General features: G+C 37.2%; 1 protein-coding gene across 4 annotated transcripts in view; it reads right to left on the reverse strand.

Moving 5' to 3' along the window:
- The window catches only part of MICU1 (mitochondrial calcium uptake 1), a 247772-nt gene that overhangs the window by 136048 nt on the left and 90889 nt on the right, over nucleotides 1–20835 (reverse strand). For 2 of the 4 annotated variants that reach the window (XM_086679942.1, XM_086679943.1), the window contains one exon: nucleotides 6259–6302. The exons of 1 other annotated variant lie outside the window; for it this stretch is intronic. In XM_086679942.1, coding sequence (XP_086536068.1) covers nucleotides 6259–6302 — 44 coding nt within the window. Of the gene's footprint in view, nucleotides 1–5486; nucleotides 5655–6258; nucleotides 6303–20835 lie in introns of all 4 variants that reach the window. One more of the 4 variants, XM_086679945.1, reaches the window with a different exon arrangement.

The raw sequence follows: 20835 nt of genomic DNA on the forward strand, positions 1-20835 counted from the left end.
ATACAGGTTCTCTGCAATCTGAAAGTTTGCTTCATACTACTTCTCTTTTACGAAAAAACTGCACTAGTAAACTGCTTTCACCAACTGAAAAAAATTCAGAGAGGATTTTTGCTTCTATGAAATGGTAATAGTTTCTTTATGCCAAGTCAGCTTAATGAAAGCTTTCATAGGAATGTTCTACTTCTAGAGAGTGGGGGAAACCTGTGCACTCTCAGAACCTGCTATGCTTTTTTTAAAGAATTTCCCTATTAAAAGAGAACACAGGTGACACACTCTAAAGATGGGATTGGTAGGACAAATAATAACATAGATTAAAAAAAAATGAAGCAAAACCAATAAAATTCTTTCTATATATTTGTATTTATTAATAAAAAAGCCTGAACAAATATATCAATTCACCAAGAATTCACCAAGAAACTTGACTAGTTTCAAGTCTTCGGAAGCCAAGAGAGAGAGAGATGTGCCTAATTCACAATGCAGAATTCATAACATCATAACCTGCTATATAAATTTGAGCAGAATTAAAGCAGTTCAAATGAATGTGAGAAGATTCATCAAACTCTTGTCCCATGGGAATTTCAGTCCCTCCCCTCTCCTAGTTTACATTTCCTTGATCTGCAAAACATTTCACTCTTAGAAGACAGGAAACTCCTTACATAACTTACTATGCATGTCAAGAAGTTATACTATCCTTGCTGTACTCCAGACGAATCTCTTATCTATGATATGAAGTAAATAAACAACTCAAATAAAGCACTAGGAATATTATGCTACAGGAAAATATGTGCCCACATTCCACTTAGGAAACCAAGACTTTCCCCTAAAGGGAATGGTATTTTAAAGTTCATTTATCAATATATTTTAAAGGACTTTTACCTAGTAAGCAATTAAAAGCACTGGTTATATTAAAGCTTTGCTTTTTTTTAAAGTTTGTTTATTTTTGAGAGAGAGCATATACATTGCTCACATGCATGAGCAGGGGAGGGGCAGAGAGAGAGGGAGAGAGAGTCCTAAGTAGGATTCTTTGAGGTCCCAGTGCAGAACCCAACGCAGGGCTTGAACTCATGAATGATGATACCATGACCTAACCCAAAATCAAGAGTCAGATGCTTAGCAACTGAGTCACCCAGGCACCCCTAAAGCTTTGATTTTTAATTATGGCTCCCATCTTTTTTTTCTTCTGATAATTTTTTTTTTTCTGTTATTAACACTGTAATCAGTCCTTTCCTTTCTAGGCTTTGACCATACTTTTATCTCTTTCACTTGAATGGGGACAATGTCAATTTTTTTTTTTTTGGCAATGTCATTTTAATTTGATGTAAAATACTTTTCTGTTCCATGTGTACAAATATTCTTGTAGGTATCATAAAAGAGATAGAAATAAAACACATATTAACTCTTTATTCCAAACTGAAGAGATTCTAAGGGGACTATAATTACAAATAATGAAAAATGCAGTCCAGAGGCATGCTTCCTGAAATGTTCAGGGAGTAGTTGGGGGAAAAGGGAACTTGATAGGGAAGGAAGAATAAAAAATCTATATTCTGAAAAAGAAATACATGGTGGAATGATAACAATGAACAATTTAGTTTCAAAGGGCAATTCATTGTTACTTAAAAAAAGAGTATGAACTTTATAAAGTTTTTAGAAGAGAGAAGAAAATTATGTCAAAACTCTAGAGATATTCTTTGCCTAGGAAGCAATTTTACTTAAGTAACTATTCAGTTTTCTATCGTAACTTAAAAAAAAATATATATGGTGGTGTTTGCTCACGAGAAAGTTGTCTATTACATACAATAGGAACAGAAACTACAAAACAATTTCTATCTTTGATATGCTGAGGGGAAAAAAGGAGGGGGTAAGAGAAAGAGGAAAATAAAGGGTAACACCACTTCAGCCAAACCAATAAAAAACAACTAAATCATTAAATGAAAGAAATACTTGACGATTTTGTAATATAAAGTCTCAATTTAGAAATGATGCTTCATTTTATAGACCAATTATTATGTGATTAAAAAAATTAAATCCAGAAAAAATATAGTTTTCATTAAAGAAATAATCTAAAATTCATGAAGTAACTGCATTAACAAGTCACAAGGAGAATGCATGTACATTGCAGGGGGAGGGTACATTTTTTAAATCTATGATATCTCACACTAAAACAAAAGCCAGACTATATTTTGTATTACCATCTGTATAATAGTCCGAATACACTATAGTGATTTTCAAATATCCTTTAGGAGAAAATCTGAACTTTCAAACTGTGAGGCTTTTGAACTCTTAAAACCTAGTTTGAATGTCTTTTAAAATATCACTTATCTACAACGCATATTGTTAAAACGAAGGGACATTGACTATAGCTTCTTTATACAAGGCCTGTATTAGTAGATAGTTTTGAAGTGCATAAATCATGCAAGTGCTAATAATAATGTATTTCTATGACTTTTCTACAAAGGAAACTGCTACTAAGAGTAAAGGATTAGTGTGCATTAACATTAGGTAGTGCTGAGGTCTGGAAAAAGATCCTCCCCCAAATTCAAAAGCTGCTTAACCAAATTCTGTTTCACTATCAGTTGAAACAGGAATGTTTCCTTTATTTCTTAAGGGCATTTACTAGTTAAACAGGAGTAGAAAAGGAGATAGGCACCAAAGCAAGAAATAACTATCCAATTATTTCTCATGATCATTTGGCCTTCTTTTTACTTTGCATCTGGAGGTTATATGAAATTCAAGCACAAATGAGAATACACCCCCCAAAATGATACTGTTTCTATATTTGTTTTTGCTTTCAGTGACAAAAAGGCTCAAGCGCAATTCAATTAAAAGACAATAAAATAAGGCAGTGTTTCTTACTTGTCAAATGATGTACTTTTATTAAATGGTATGTTAAAAGTTAATGGTGGGGGGCACACATAAGAAGATGGGAGTAAATCCTTCTCTAAGTATTCGTAACTAGTTTCTCTCCCAAGTTAAAAAACAGAGAGAGTCCCATTTAAAAATCAAAGCAAGTTTAAAAGGAAATTCCTCTAGGGTATTAGCTTTGTACTAAATCTGTGGCCATCTGCATTAAATTTACTGTAATTACTATATAAATCTGTTTTTTCAAGAGGAAATTGTCTTAGGATTTATATCCTCTGGAAACTGCTACTTAAAAGTTAAGATATTCTGACTGAGAGAATAAGAGACGTGAAGATCTAAAGGAAAAGAATAAGATCAACAGTTGAATGAGCATTGATCTTTATCATAAATATCAAGTGAAGGACTTCACACATGGCAAAAATCCCTGGGAAAACTTCTAAAGTGCTTAAACACTGTATGAATGTTGTATTCCTCATTACGCAAAGTTAAAAATTTTTTTATGTTTATTTATTTTTGAGAGACAGAACGTACACGGGGGAAGGGCAAAGAGAGAGGGAGACGCAGAATCTGAAAGCACGCTCCAGGCTCTGAGCTGTCAGCACAGAGCCTGACGCGGGGCTTAAACTCACACCATCGAGATCATGACCTGAGCCAAAGTCGGATGCTTAACTGACTGAGACACCCAGGCACCTCTCCCTTTTTTTTAAATTTTGTTTTATGTTTGTTTATTTTTGAGAGACAGAGAGAGGCCCTCATTATGCAAGGTTTAAAAACACAGAAACTACTTTCTTAAACTTCATATGAAATAAAAGACCATTCATAAAGACATAAACTAGAGGTGAACTCAGTTTAAAAATCCTATTTAAGAAGCATAACTTTCATTCCAAAACTAGACCTTCAGGATATATTTGATGAAAATTAATACAGTATTTAAATGAAGTACCTGGCAAAGGGATTAAATATGCATATCACAACATGGATGAAAGGGAATTCTGTGTGCTCTTGGCTAGGGGAGAAGCTGGCAGGCTCAGTTCCACACCCCCTACATGAGTATGCCATTCTTCTATTCTCTTTTAGAACCGGTTCCCCTGGTACCATAAAGCCAACTTTCACATGCCTGAATTTCATAAAGTCATACTTTCAAACATTACACACTGAGATCCCTAAATCTTGCCTTTCCTACTCCCATTTCAGAATGTGATACTTCAGAGCACAAACATTTGCACTACAATGTGTCAACAAAGTCTGCCTTCCAAACCAAGAAGTACTGCCATTTTTGTCTCTAGAGCAAGGTGGGCACTCACATACTTTAATGTTGTACTGCAGTTTACTTTAGTTGCTTTATAAAAATAAGTGGAAATCAGAAAAATGCAAATGACACTAATGATAGGAAATGTAGAGCTCATCAATTTAATATGGTTGAGGGGCGCCTGGGTGGCTCAGTCGGTTAAGTGTCCGACTTCAGCTCAGGTCATGATCTTGTGGCTCACGAGTTCGAGCCCCGCATCGGGCTCTGTGCTGACAGCTCGGAGACTGGAGCCTGCTTCGGACTCTGTGTCTCCCTCTCTCTCTGACCCTCCCCCCATTCATGCTCTCTCTTTGTCTCAAAAATAAATAAATGTTAAAAAAAATTTTTTTCAAAAAAAAAATAATAATATGGTTGAAACAAAGGGGGAGCTTATTGGTCATGCCCAAAGCTACAGATTTCTAGCATCAAGTAGACAGTTACGGGCTGAAATGAAAAAAACTAAAGAGTGTGTGTGAAATATGAATGACCACTAGGGATTTTATATTTGGGAGATCTCTAGGAATGGAAATTCCCCTATAATATGTAAACTTGCTATTCAACTTGCACATATTCAACTTCTTTATCTGTTTTCAGGTTTACACACACACACACACACACACACACACACACACACACACACACACACACTAGAGGACAGAATTCTCGTGCTACTCTGGATGCCTTCAGTGACCAAAAACTGTGATTTGTTAAACTGCTTTTGTTATAAAATATTACTGACTTAATGAGTCATATCTCCAAGGAATATGTGATTTGACTAGCTGACTTTTCCAAGTCATCCAATATTTATTGGTCACATCCTGTATGCCAGACATTTGCTGGACTCTGAGTGACACAAAGACAGATAAGACAGGGACCTGACTTGCCACAGACTCTGAAATCAGACCCTGACATCAGTGCCTGTAGTAATGGATACAGTACTTGATTATATATGAAGTGGAGACACCAAGGATCAGAGGGAAGATGTAGCTGTCCTAAAGCAGAGCCAGGGCTCTGAACCTGTCTCCTAACATTCTAGTTCAATGCTCTTTTTGATCATTCATTCTTTTAGAATATGTGACTTTAAAAAGAAGATACCTACAGAGGGAGGCATGGGGCTACCTGAATGCGACAGGTAATTGTTAGGCTGGAAGCCTTGACTAATATCTCAGCCCTGAAGGTGACCACTCATTCTCTCCACTTGTGCAAAAGACCTTAGCATTTGTATCTTCACCTTACAAGTATATAGAGATTTATGTAATAATGCAGGATTGACACAACCTGCAAGATCAGTTTCTACTAACCCTGACCTCCACCCATTTAGACCCTCTTGTAATCCTGCCTTTTCCAGCCACTGCATGATTATCCTTCTGATTTCCTTCTCTTTAAGCTTTGTAAAGCCATCCCGGGCTCTCTCTTCTTTCTGATGTGCTTTCTTCCTCCTCTTTAAAATTGACTTTTTACTTTTCTTTCTGACCCTGTGTAATATTTTCTTTTTGTAGAAGTCAGCCTGAAAGGGAAAAACATGTTTAACTGACTGCTTTGAGATAATAAAATTGAAAGTTTTGTTTTCTATATTCAAGAATAATTTATTATGCGGTTTATTTGTGCATAAAATAAAGAATTGAAAGTAAGTATAATGAAAATGTATATGTAAATGTGGGGTGGTCTTCATAATCATTATAAAAGCATGAGTAAAGACTTGTATAATTTTCTAGTTAGGATTATTGCTATAGAGTATCATAGTTTGAAGAAGGTCAAATCAAATAAGTGTTTTTACAAGAAATGCAAATGTAGTATTGGGGGGCTTGTTAAACTTCATGACGGCAATTGAATTAAAATGCAAATCTCCACCTACACTGAATTAGCCTTTATTATATACAGCAGGCTCCCTATGAGTGCTACCTTACATGGAAAAATGTAGAAAAACCTTCTGCTTGCTTTTTTTCTGTAGAAGTATATGAAGGCACTTACAGGCCTTCCAACCTAAGAAACATGCTCTTTTGGTAAGATAAACAAGCATTCAGAAATTTCTCACAAATAATTCTAGAGGAACTTAAAAATATTATTAGTAAACAACAGGATATATATGTTAAGTGTCATAGCTTGCTCACCTTCCCATCAAAGCGTTTTATTATATATTGATCCAGACCCAAGTCTGTAAAAGAGGAAAAAACAATATTTAATCAATGATTATAACTCAAGTAAAACATATGAAATGACAGCTGTCTGTCATTTCCAGTCATTCAATTATATATACTAGATGGCTTAGCCACATTATTCAAAGGCTATGGGAATAAAGAAATTTTTCCACTTTCAGACTCAAAGTTTAAGTGCTAAAAGATCCAACCTTTATTTTACACATGAGAAAGTAAGGCTCTGAGAAGATAGAGTATAAAAGTTCATGTGCAAACCTGTTCATCAGTAGAGCCAAACTAGAACCCTAGACTCTTTCAAGGGTGGGCTGTTTTCATTACATCAATGTACTATATTACCTTTAAATCAGGTGAAGGATATCAGTTTAATCTGAATGCATACATTTTTTGTATCAAGTTAAAGAGAGAATAGTATAACAAACTAAATTTTGCAACATGCCTAACGAGATACAAATAGAGCATCTTAATATTACCTTAAAAAAAAAGTTTATTTATTTATTTTGAGAGGGAGAGAGAGCGAGGGAGGGGTAGAGAGAGAGGGGGGAGAAAAAGAATTCCAAGCAGGCTCTGCACTGTCAGTGCAGAGCCCATCTTGGGGCTCAATCTCACAAACTGTGAGATCATGACTTGAGGTGGAATCAAGAGGTGGATGCTTAACCGACTGAGCCACCCAGGTGCCCCTAACATTACCTCTTATCTATCTATCTACCTATTTATTTATTTTTAAAGTTTTATTTTTTTTAAAGTTTATTTATTTTGAGAGAGAGTGTGGGAGGGGCAGAGAGAGAGAAGAGACAGAATCCCAAGCAGGCTCCACACTGTCAGCTCAGAACCTGATGCGGGGCTCAAACCCACGAACCACAAGATTGTGACCTGAGCCAAAGCTGGAAGCCCAAGTGACTGAGTCACCCAGGCATCCCCCAGGCATCCCCCTGAGCCATCCTATTCATTTAATTTGAGAGAGAAAGACGGTGCAGTGGAGGGACAGAGAGGGAAGAGAGAATCCCGAGCAGGCTCCGTGCTTTCAGTGCAGAGCCCAAGGTGGGGCTAGATCTCACAAACCGTGAAATCATGACCCGAACCAAAATCAAGAGTTGGACACTTAATCAACTGAGCTACCCAGGCATCCCCCTAATATTACCTTTTATTCATTCATTCATTCATTTATTTTTTTTCAACACTCATTCACTTTTGAGAGACAGAGCGAGACAGAGCACAAGCAGGGAAGGGGCAGAGAGAGAGGGAGACACAGAATCTAAAGCAGGCCCAGGCTCCGAGCTGTCAGCACAGAGCCTGACGCGGGGCTCGAACTCACGGACCGTGAGATCATGACCTGAGCCAAAGTCGGACGCCCAACTGACTGAACCACCCAGGTGCCCCTCTAATATTACCTTTTAAAGTTGGGTTAAGTGGGGCGCCTGGGTGGCTCAGTCGGTTGAGCATCCGACTTCGGCTCAGGTCATGATCTCACGGTCTGTGGCTTCGAGCCCCGCGTCGGGCTCTGTGCTGACAGCGCAGAGCCTGGAGCCTGCTTCCGATCCTGTGTCTCCCTCTCTCTCTGCCCCTCCCCCGCTCTCACTTTGTCTCACTCTGTCTCTCAAAAATAAATAAATGTAAAAAAAAAAAATTAAAAAAAAATAAAGTTGGGTTAAGTAACAAATATTTTCTTTGGAAAAGCTGAACATCAGATTCTAAGCACTGTAAAAGATATAAGTAATTAAGTATCCTTAAGGCCAGGGATTATTTGTCTTTGCCCACTGCTTTATCCCAGTGCTTGGCATAGTGCTTGATCAATAAACACCTATAAAAAAATTAATCGGGGGGGGGGGGCCTGAGTGGCTCAGTTGGTTAAGCATCTGACTCTTGATGTCAGCTCAGGTCATGATCTCACATTTCGTGAGTTCAAGCCCCACATCAGGTTCTATGCTGAGAGTGCAGAGCCTGCTTAGGATTCTTTCTCACTCCCTCTCTCTCTGCCACTCCCCAATTTGTCTCTTTTTTTCTTTTACAATAAATAAACTTAAAAAGAAATTAATGAGTAGGATATAATCCCTGCCTTGAAGAGTCACAATTTAGTCAGGAAGGCATATGCATATAATAATTAACATTACAAGGGAGCATATAACTAGTTCGATAAGGGGGTGCTGTCGGGTGTTTACAGTGGAGAAATCAGTTAATAAGTACACTTGTTTTTCATGCATAATTACTCAGTTCTTTTCTTTCAGTTCTCACTATATTCATACTAGTTCAGGTCCTTATCTCATTACATCCACAGTATTACAATGATCAGATTGTCACTGCTCCCAGAGGAAGCTTTTTGCATTTCTGCTTCTATGCTTTTGGTTCCACATTTTCTTTATCTTAAATGCACTTTACTTCTAGAAGCTTGTCCTGAAAAAAAAAAAAAAATAAACCACTGACTGCAAAACAAAGAGGTAAGTCAGGAAACAGAAGGAAATTTTTTTAAAAAAGAAAATCTAATTTGAAACTTTACAGATACTCGGGGGCGCCTGGGTGGTGCAGTCGGTTAAGCGTCTGACTTCAGCCAGGTCACAATCTCACGGTCCGTGAGTTTGAGCCCCGCGTCGGGCTCTGGGCTGATGGCTCAGAGCCTGGAGCCTGTTTCCGATTCTGTGTCTCCCTCTCTCTCTGCCCCTCGCCCGTTCATGCTCTGTCTCTCTGTCCCAAAAATAAATAAACGTTGAAAAAATAAATAAAATAAAAAAAAATAAAAAAACCACAGGAAGATTTAAAAAAAAAAAAAAAGAAACTTTACAGATACTCAAGAAGATAACACAGTCATAAAAGTAGAATACACTTGGGGTGCCTGGTTGGGCATCCCTTAGGCTCGGGTCATGATCTCGCAGTCTGTGAGTTCAGGCCCCACGTCAGGCTCTGCGCTGACAGCTCAGAGACTGGAGCCTACTTCAGATTCTGTCTCCCTGTCTCTCTATCCCTCCCCCACTCACATTCTCTCTCTCTCAAAAATAAAATAAAAACATAGAAAAAAATTTTTTTAAAAAGTAGAATGCACTTCTATGATAAAAGAACAGAGAACAAGAAATAGTTATAGACAGTTAACACTATGTTTGCCTATGTCCTCCTATATTTTAATAAACTGTCAAAAGATCAGGATAAGGTTTCCTCCCAGGACCACTGCCAAAAAGAAAAACAGAGACTCAATACTAGAAGTCTAATATCATACAAGACCTTTTCTCATTCAGAAATGGGGAGGAATTCTTTTCTGTTTTTTCAATATATGAAATTTATTGTCAAATTGGTTTCCATACAACACCCAATGCTCATCCCAAAAGGTGCCCTCCTCAATACCCATCACCCACCCCCCATCAACCCTCAGTTTGTTCTCAGTTTTTAAGAGTCTCTTGGGGTGCCTGGGTGGCTCAGTCGGTTAAGCGTCCGACTTTGGCTCAGGTCATGATCTCACAGCTCGTGAGTTCGAGCCCCGCGTCGGGCTCTGTGCTGACAGCTCAGAGCCTGAGGCCTGCTTCACATTCTGTGTCTCCCTCTCTCTCTGCCCCTTCCCTGCTCATGCTGTGTCTCTCTCTGTCTCAAAAAAAAATAAACATTTAAAAAAAAAATTAAAAAAAAAAAAAAAGAGTCTCTTATGCTTTGGCTTTCTCCCTCTCTAACCTCTTTTTTTTTTTCTTCCCCTCCCCCATGGGTTTCTGTTAAGTTTCTCAGGATCCACATAAGAGTGAAAACATATGGTATTGTCTTTCTCTGTATGGCTTATTTCACTTAGCATAACACTCTCCAGTTCCATCCACGTTGCTACAAAAGGCCATGTTTAATTCTTTCTCATTGCCATGTAGTATTCCATTGTGTATATAAACCACAATTTCTTTATCCATTCGTTAGTTGATGGACATTTAGGCTCTTTCCATAATTTGGCTATTGTTGAGAGTGCTGCCAGAAATAGGGAGGAATTAAAAAAAAAAGAAAAAAAAAGAAATAGGAAATAATTCAAAAAGCATTAGCAGAAAATTTCTCAGAGCTGAAGAGTGACACAAACTAGGGCTTACCAAGTGTTCTAAGCAAAATGAACAAAAACTACCTACAATTCAGTGTATGCTTTTGAAATTTCAGAATACCGAGAATAGGAAAATCCTAAGATTTTCCAGAAAAAACCTTCTTGGTCCTTTATAAAAGAATAAGAATCAGATTAGAATCAGGTAACTCATGAGTAAACTTGCTACATCAACTAAGGGAAACATATGCTTACTAATAATTAGAGCAGCACTGTCCAACAGAAATACAATGTGAGCAACAAATGTGAGCCACATGCATAACTTAATCTAACAGTCACCTTTAAAATAATAAAAAGAAACAGGTCAAATTAATTTTAATAATTTACTTTGTTAAACAAAATATATTTGATAGCATCATTTCAACATGTAATCAATATAAAAATTATGAAGTATTTTTCTTTTTTATACTGTTTTTAAAATCTCATGCATATTTTATAATTTTAACATATCTCGATTCAAACTAGCCACATTTCAAATTATTATAGTAATAGTATAGTAAATTATTATAGTAATTACTATAGTAATATAGTAATTCAAAGTATTATAGTAATAGTATAGTAATACAGTATTACATATTTAGTGTACTAAAAGAACTAAAAAGTTAACTTAAAATTTAAAAAGTGATTGCATATGTGACATGGACTGGGAGGGTGGAGAAAATGGAACAGATTTGTGTTTTCACTGAATGCTCTGTTATAGTTTGGAAAATGTTTTCCCATGTGCATTTGCAAAAAAAGGAGGTGTGTGTAAGGACAGCCTGGCACATACTGAGAATTCCTGTCATTTATAAGCAAATACAGACATAAAGTAGGCCAAAAGACTAATACATTTAAGATGAAAAAAACATTAAGATGATTATTTTGTCTGTTATATTTAGATTTCTTTACCTATCAAATGAAGCAGATGGACAGATTAGATCAGTTCTTAAATGGCTGGGGTAGAGTATGGGAAATGCGGATGGATGAGAATTCAAGCTATTCTTCCTAGTACTCTAGAGATTCTGTTAGGTCCATTTACCGGCGGGGGGGGCAGGGGGAAGGGGAGGAAGAGTATGGAGAATGAAGGCAGAAACACAGCATGTGTAGTAGGAAAATGATACTCAAGTGACTTCCATATAAAATGGTTCCCTTACATTTCTCCACCTTCATTCTTTGAGTCCCAGCTTAAAAACACTGGACACTATGCTATTCTCCCTAAGGGGCTTCCTATGATTCTTAGACTTTTATTCAAAGAAATTTCAAAGCCATTTAATGTTCATAGTGTGATGTAAACACACTTAACCTTGTTGTTAATGAGAAAGCTGAAGCCCGGAAAGATTAAATGATGGCTTTCTGATTTTGTCCAAAAACCTTTTAACTGTGGCAGTTGCTTCTCTTCTTGAGTCTACACCAAATATAATACAAACGTGCAAGAAATACTATAAGAATATTCTCAGTTCAGGGGCACCTGGGTAGCTCAGTCGTTAAGCATCAGCTCAGGTCATGATTTCATGGTTTGTGAGTTCGAGCCTGGCATCGGGCTGTGCGCTGACAATGCAGAGCCTGCTGAGGATCCTCTGTCTCCCTCTCTCTCTGCCCCTCCCCTATTCACACTCTGTCTCTCTCTCTCTCTCTCTCTCAAAAATTAATAAACAACAACAAAAATAATACTCTCAGTTTAAGCCTCAGAGTGAACAGTTAAAAGACCTGTTTTAAAGAAGACAGCAACTCCTTCTGTCAAAAGACAAAAGTGAAACTAAATCAAGTAGATCATTTCAAGCTCAATAAATTAGAGCTTGGTAAACGAAAACTCTGAATAATTATAGTTAAGAAGTCTCAGCTATCTCCCCCAAATTTAAAGATTTGTTTTTCAATATTTGCAATTACCCCCAAAATTTATTAAAATGATTATATTTTTCAGTAACACAAACTAACATAGGGCAGAAAAGTATAGTTCTAGTTCATTAGATATGTGACCTATTTATTGTACTGTAGTCACTTGATTTTATCTTCTGTCTTAATAATCATTGTAATAAGTTATAATCTACTAAGCATTTTTATAGGTCCTATACTACATGCTTTCCATGTATATATATACACACATATATGTAAATTTTAATTTTCTTACCCCTACAAATTAGTTGCTATGATCTCAATTTTACAAATAAGAATATTAAGATTTAGAGATGCTAAATAATTTGCCTAAGATGACACATCTACATTTCTACTTTCTTCCAATAATCTTCATTTATTCTTGGTAACTCCTTAAACTCTTTTGGTGGCTATTCTGCCTGTACCCTAAATATATGTACTTTTTAGAATATCCTCCTTGGATACCATGTCTTCTCATTTTATGAGTTTGTCTTCAGTAATTTCATTACAGATTCAAGATGCCTAGTAAACCCAAAACAAGGTACATTAAAAAAAAAAAAATCAAACTTCTGAAAACCAAAGTCAAAGAAAAAATTCTCCAAGGCAGCCAGTTTAAAGTGCTAAAAGACAGGTGCCTGGGTGGCTCATTCTGACTTCAGCTCAGGTCATGATCTCACAGTTTGTGAGTTTGAGCCCCACATGGGGCTCTGTACTGACAGCTCAGAGCCTGGAGCCTGCTTCAGATTTTGTGTCTCCCTCTCTGTCTCTGCCCCTCCCCTGCTCATTCTCTCCTTCTCTCTCTCAAAAAATAAACATTAAAAAAACATAAAGTGCTAAAAGAATTTCAACCCAGAATTCTTTATCTAGTGAAAATATTCTTTAAAAATGAGGACAAAATAAAAATGTTCTCAGATGAAGGTAAACAGAATTCACCACCAGCAGACCTGCTCTACAACACATTCTATCTTTCAAGGGGGGAGGAAATGATATCAGAGGGAAATTGGAAATTTAAGAAATAAAGAGCAATAGGAATGGTTAATATTTAGATACATATAACAGACCATTTTTTCCTCTTAAGTTCTTTATGTATGACAGTTGAAATGAAAACAACGTCTGGTGGAGTTTTCAATGTATGTAGCTGTAATACATATGATGCTATATCATAAATTAGGGAAGGACCTATATAGTGGTAAGATATCTATATTCCATTTGAAGCAGTAAAATATAAATTCTCAGTTAACTGTGAAAAGTTAATTATGCATATTATAATCTCTACAGCAACCACTACATTTAAGATATACAAAGAAATACAGTCAAAAACCCAAAATCAAAAATTTTTTAAAGTCTTCAAGTAATCCAAAAAGGAAGCAAGGAAGGGGTAAAGAACATTTAAAAAGATGGAAAAAAAGAGAAAACAAATAATAAAATGGTAGACTTAAATCCAAACATATGAAAAATTACATTAAATACAAATCATCTGAACACACAATGAAAAGGTAGAAACTATCACACTGGATAAAAAATAAGACCCAACTGTATGTTGTCTACAAGATATTCATTTTAAAGATACTGATATATTTAGGTAGATTAAAAGTAAGAGGATATAAAAAGATATATCATGAAAAATGGATCAAAATAAGGAGGTCTACATAAATAGGATACTATGTACTTTGCAGCAAAAAAAATATTAGCATAAAGGTCGGTTACATAATGATAATTGGGTCAATTCATGAAGAAGACAGAATAATACATTTTAAACATGTATGCACCTAATAAGAGTTTCAAAATATTTGAAGCAAATACTGATAAAACCGAAAGGATGATAGACAAACCCACAATTAAAGTTGATCAACACCCTTCTCTCAATAACTGACAGAGTTTAGACAGATAATCAATACAAAACAGAAGATACTGGGGCGCATGGGTGGCTCAGTCGGTTAAGCGGCCGACTTCAGCTCAGGTCATGATCTCACGGTCCGTGAGTTCGAGCCCCGCGTCGGGCTCTGGGCTGATGGCTCAGAGCCTGGAGCCTGTTTCAGATTCTGTGTCTCCCTCTCTCTGACCCTCCCCTGTTCATGCTCTGTCTCTCCCTGTCTCAAAAATAAATAAAACGTTAAAAAAAAATTAAAAAAAAAAAAACCAGAAGATACTAAGCATATCACTAGTGGCCTGGGACCTAGGAGGTAGGAAAAAACAGGAAGGAAGAATTACGAATGTGTATGAAGAAACTTTTGGGAGTGATGAATATGTTCATTATACTGATTATGCTGATGATGGTTTCACTAGTACCTACATGGGACTAGTATATCAAAACTCATCAAATACTTTAAATATATGCTACTTATCCTATGTTAATTACATCTCAATAAAGTAGTTAAAAAGAAACAGTACAAACCATCAAGGAAAACACAACTACATTTGAAAATGCCAGCAACTTCTGTATACTAAAAATTATCAGAAACAAAATAAAAAGACAAGCCATAGACTAGGAGAAGATATCTGCAAGATATATATGACAGCTTTCAACAGAGAATATATAAAGGACTTCTACTAATAAAAAAATCAAATAGAAAAGTGAGTAAAGAAGATAAATAATTCATAGAATGGCAATATGAGTAGCCAATAAATATTTGGAGATGATAAGCCTCACTAGTTGCTAGTGAAATGCAAAATAAAACCACAAGGATTTAATAATTCATTCTAATCAGTTTGCTAAAAAATTAAGTCTATCAATACCAAGTGTTAACAGGAATGCAGAAGAGAAAACCCATACATTCTTGGAGAATATGTAAATTATTACATCTAGTCTGGAAACCAGCTTGGCAATGTTTAGAAAATTTGAAGAGGAATGTATCCCAGAGGCCAGCAAGTCTACTTCCAGGTATATGTTGAAAATAACTTCTTGCAAATATGCACAAGGGCACAAATGGAAGAAGGTTCATTGTGGTACAGTTTGTAATAGTAAAAACACTGGCATACTACAGTTCCCAAATATTCACTTTCTTTCTCTTGACCTCCAGGGACAATCCAATGACTTTGGGCTCAGCCACATGACCTGCTTTGGCCAATGGGATATTAGCAGTATGACATAAGACATCCTTCAAATGGACTTCTGAGGTTGGCTTGCTTTCTTGCACCTCTGCCAGTACTGTAAGAGGAACATATTCTGGATAGCCCAGCGGTCTAAAAAGGATGAGAGACATATAGAGCAGCCTCACAAATTTGCTGACAAAACCATGAAGCAGAGATGCCCTTGCTTAGATGAACCAAGCCTGAGCCTACGTACAGAGCCAGGCCAGTGGGGATCAGCAGAGTCTACCTCACATGGCTTGCAGATGCAGAAGCTAGATAAATGCTCACTGCTTTATGCCACTCACATTTTGTGGTGGGTTGTTACACAGCAACAGATGACTAACAAAATTGGAAATAAGTTAAATGTTCATCTACATGAAAATGGATAAATTAAATACTGACATATTTATACAAATGATAAACTATACAGCAGTGAAAATAAGAGAACAACAGCTACGTGGATCAACAAATATACAAACGTGCATATGTAAAAATATATTCCACATATTAAAAAACAGGGGAAATGTAGCAGTCAGAGTAGACCAGGTTACACTGTAGTAGTAACCTTAAAATCTCAGTGGCTTCCAATAGGGAAAGCTTATATATTGTTCATGGTACTTATCTATCACATATTGGGTGCAGCTCTATTCCACAGAGTATTGAATCTGGGATCCAGGCTGATGGGGCAGCAGCCTCTCTGTGGAAGATGGCAGAGGTAAAAGACAACATAGCAAACCACAAACTGACTCTTTTTAAAGATTCTGATTGAACACAATGTATATCAACATTAGTCAGAGGAAATCACATGGCTAAGTCCAAAGTCAGTGTGGGGAAATGAATATAATCATTGTCCTTCTCTAGGGGTTATGGAAGGAAAATGGATATATGTGAATGTTATAATCTTCAACAGGAATGATAAATACCTAATTAAGGACAGTGGTTATCCCTAAGAAGACAGGGAGTGAAATGACATTTCAGAGCGATACACAGGGTTTTCAAAATAATTTAAAATAAAGGTATGAAACAAATATGGGTAAATACTAAAATTTGAAAAAAACAAGTAATGGCTACAAGAGTATTTTCTATTATTTCCTATATTCTCTATATATTTAAAAAAATTCTAAGTCCAGTTTAATACGTATATTTAAATTGGTTTCATCTTGGAAACAGAATATAAAAGGAGGGAAAGAAAAGAGGAGGGGAGTGGAATGGACTTTTGAGGTTGGTTTCATTTCTTTCAACTCTGCCATCAGTATGAGAAGAACATATCCTGGATAGCTCCCAGAATCTTATTTACAAGGACTTTAGGAGCTCTGTGTCAGGAACTAGGGTCAGAGAACAATGAATAGATTTCTTATTATTTTGGAAAGGGTCAGTAAATTTTTTGCATAAAAGACCAGACAGTAAATATTTAGGCTTTGTGGGCCACATATAATCTCTGTTACAACTATTCAATTCTGCTATTGCATGAAAGCTGTCATGAACAATACCTAATGAATGAGTGTGGATATACTCCAATAAAACTCTTTCATGGACACCAAAATTTCAGTTTCATGTAATTTTCAAGTATCACAAAACATTCTTTTCACTTAATTAATTAATTAATTTATTTATTTATTAATTTATTTTTTTTTCCCAAAACATTCTTTTTAAATAAGAAAAAGAAAAAAGTAAAAACCATTCTCAGCTCATGGGCCATATAGAAACAGGCAGTTCATTGCTGCTGATCAATACCTTCTCTACACTCAGCAGCACTACAAGGAACTAAAAGTAAAACTAGAAGAGAAGGTTCTTCTACTAAAGTAACTTATCTTGTTGGGGAGAAAACAGCACAAAAATGTTTCAAAAATATATTCATTTCCTGTACTTTCATGTTTTTTCTGTTACTGATTAGTGCCCTTTTGTTGCAGCTTAAAGAACTCCCTTTAACATTTCTTATAAAGCCAGTGTAGTGGTGATACACTCCTTTAGCTTTTGCTTGTCCAGAAAACTTTATCTCTCCATTAATTCTGAAGGACAGCTTTGCTGGGTAGAGTATTTTTGTTTAGCAGTTTTCTGCTTTAAGCAATTTCTGGATATGGTCCATTTCCTTATGGCTTGCAAAGTTTCTGCTGAAAAGTCTGCTTATAGTTTTATGGAGGTTCCCTTACACATAACAAGTTTTCTCTTGTTGCTTTTAAGATTCTCTCCTTGTCTTTAACTTTTGACACTTAAAATGTGTCTTGGTGTGAGTCTCTTTGGATTAATCTTATTTAAAACTGAGCTCCTGGATCTGGAGGTCTGTTTCCTTCCTGAGCTCAGGGAAGTTTTCAGACATTATTTCTTCCAATAAGATTTCTGCCCCTTTTTCTTTTCTCCTTCTGGGACTCCTATGATGTGACTGTTAGTCCACTGATGTTGTCCCATTTGTCCCTTAAGCTATCTTCACTCTTTCTCGTTCTTTTCTCTTTTTTGCTATTCTGATTGAATGAGTTCCACTGCCCTGTCTTCAAGGTCACAGATCCTTTCTTCTGCTCATCTAGTCTGCTATTGAAGCCCTCTAGTGTATTTTTCAGTTCATTATTGTATTCTTCAGCTCTGTGACTTCTATTTGATACTTTCTTATATTTTCTCTTTGTTGAATGTCTCACTTTATTCATGCATTATTCTCCTGAACTTGGTAGGCATTTTTATGATTGTTATTTTGAACTCTTTATCAAGTAAGTCACTTATCTCCATTTCATTAAGGTCTTTTTCTAAGGTTTTATCTTGTTCTTCCTTTTAGAATACATTCCTCTATTTCTTCATTTTCCTTGACTCTCTGTATTGGTTTTTATGCAGATAAAATAGCCACCTCTCTCAACCTTGAAGGAGTGACCTCATGTAGAAACTGAACCTTATTGGAGTGCCTGGGTGGCTCAGTTGGTTAAGCATCCAACTCTTGATTTCAGCTCAGGTCATCATTTCACAGTTCACAGGTTCAAGCCCTGTGCTGGATTTTGTGCTGACAGTGCAGAGCCCGCTTGGGATTCTCTGTTGCCCTCTATCTGCCCCTACCATGCTTATGCTCTCTGCCTCTCTCTCAAAATAAACATGTTTTTAAATGTTAAAAAAGAAAGAAAGAAACTGAACCTTATTGTTCAGCCCTGCCCTAGTTCTTGATTGTCTTTCAAACCTTTGATTGTCCAAGCAGCCTACTTTATTTTATTCTTAGAGACTCCTAGTAGTTGAGGGCATGCCAAGATCTCTCAGTATCTCAAAGAAGAAAATCTCAGTCAGCACCTAGATTCAGGCTAATTGGACTCTCAGCCCACAGCTTTTAAATTATGCAAATATACCTCTTTCAAGGGAACAAGGGGACGTGGGTGTTTCTGTTTGCTTCTTCTGCACTGAGCCCTGCAGTGATAGTCAGTTAAAAATTGGTTTTTGTTTGTTACTTACTATCCATTCAATCTGTAAACACAAGTCCCACTGTCACCTGAGCCAAATTATTAAAAGATGTGTCTTCTGGGTGGAAGCCACAAAAACTAGGAAGCCAGATAGGCACACAAGCTCCTTTCTCAGAAACACCTGCAACCTGGGGCAGAGGAAAGAGAGCATGAAGATGGCACCCGTCAGTCTCCCTAGTCTCCGGAGAGAACAGTCGCTGCCCCCTAGATGTGTGTTTAATTAGAAGCCTACTCTTCTAATAATAAAGATAAGCCAATAAGCCTCTATCACAGAAAAACTAGAGGTGTCTTTCAGTCTCTTCTTGCTGCACTGTGCCCTGGGGGAGTAGCCAATTAAGAAGTGTTTCTCCATTTGTTACAGTCCTATGGGACCTGCAAACATAAGCCCCACAGGCCACCAACCACAGCCAGGTAATCAAGGGGTGTGTCCTGGGTGGCAGTGACACAAACCAGAGCACTGGAAACGTGCACAAGTTCTTTTCTGGGAGATACTGGCAACCTGGAGCGAGGCAGAGGGAAAGTGCAAAGATGGAGCCCACTGGCTTCTGTCTTTGGAGAGTGTGTCTGTATGCCTCTAGATGTATGTTAAATGAGACGCCTGCCCCTCGGGCTGAAGCTTTAAGATAAGTAACATAGGCCTCTTTCACCAAGACTGGGCGCTTTTCAGGCAGCTGCCTCTGGGTCAGCCCTATGGGTGTTAAAGACATAAGGCCTCTTGGCCTTAAAGCTAGATGTTCAGGAAGCTCATCTCTCAGGTGCAGGTCGCAAAAACTGGGGTGTGAGCTGTAGCATTCAATGCCCTCGCATCTCCAGTAGCTCAGAGCTAAGTTCTCTCCTGACCACTGGATACTGTGCCAGGGATGAATTTATGGCAAGACTGTGTCTCAGCCTCTCCTATCCATTTCAATGTGGGTTTTTTCTCATTTGTCCAATGTGTAGGAGTTGCTCATCTAGTTTTTGGATTTCTTTCAGAGGAAATTGTTTTGTATGTAGCTGCAGATTTGGTGTGTCTGTGGGAGGAGATTCAGTATCCTCCTACATCACCATCTTGAACCAGAACCCATTGTATATGATCAAGTATAAAATTATGTGTCTCAAAGTTAAATGCATGAAGGGTCATTCTTGACAGAATATGGAATCCAGGATAATCGGGTCAATATAAATACAGTCAGTCAGTGGGGTACGGTGAAAAGGAAATAGGGATCTTCTCTGTCTTGACCAAAGCTCAAGTTTTTCTATATAGTACTTTAAAAACTCTCCCCATGCTGCTGCTTCTCCCAATCACTAGCTGGCTATGTAAAACTGGTTACTACAGCAGCAAGAGTACTCAAAGTCCAGAGCCTGAAGCAACTGCCTCATTCACTATACCAGGGATGGTGCTGACATTAAGACTGCACATAGAGGGAGATGAAACATATTCAAGTCATATACTAGACTTTTTTTTTTTCCATTTAATGTCTCTCCTACTTAACTGTGGCTACTCTAAATTTAAAAAAAAATTTTTTTTAACGTATATTTATTTTTGAGAGACAGAGAGAGACAGAGCACGAGTGGGGAAGGAGCAGAGAGAGAGGGAGACACAGAATCCAAAGCAGGCTCCAGGCTCTGAGCTGTCAGCACAGAGCCCAACGCGGGGCTGGAACTCACGAACCATGAGATCGTGACCTGAGCCAAAGTCGACGCTTAACTGACTGAGCCACCCAGGCACCCCAGGATACTCTAAATTTTCTTGGTAGTCACACAGAAATATTCTTTTTTTTAAGTTGATTTATTTATATATATAGAGAGGCAGAGACAGAGCGCATGAGTGAGGGTAGGGGCAGAGAGGGAGGAGAGAGTGGGAATCCCAAGCGGACCCCTTGCTGTCAGCGTGAGCCCAACGCAAGGCTCAATCTCATGAACCACGAAATCATGATCTGAGCCAAAATCAAGAGTTGGACACTTAGCCAACAGAGCCACCCAGGCGCCCCAGTACAAAAACATTCTTAATCAGCTTTTTACTGAAATTCATCAGCTCTCCACTCATTTTAAAACTGCTTAATTTTAGGACTTTGTGTGCTTTGTGATTATTTTTAAACTGTTCTAAAACTAAAACTTAATAAATTTAGATCTGTTAGGTATCCTGGGATATGGTAT

This window comes from Puma concolor, chromosome D2, assembly GCF_028749965.1.
Source record: "Puma concolor isolate L17-30 chromosome D2, mPumCon1.1.hap2, whole genome shotgun sequence".
NCBI classification, from domain to species: domain Eukaryota; kingdom Metazoa; phylum Chordata; class Mammalia; order Carnivora; family Felidae; genus Puma; species Puma concolor.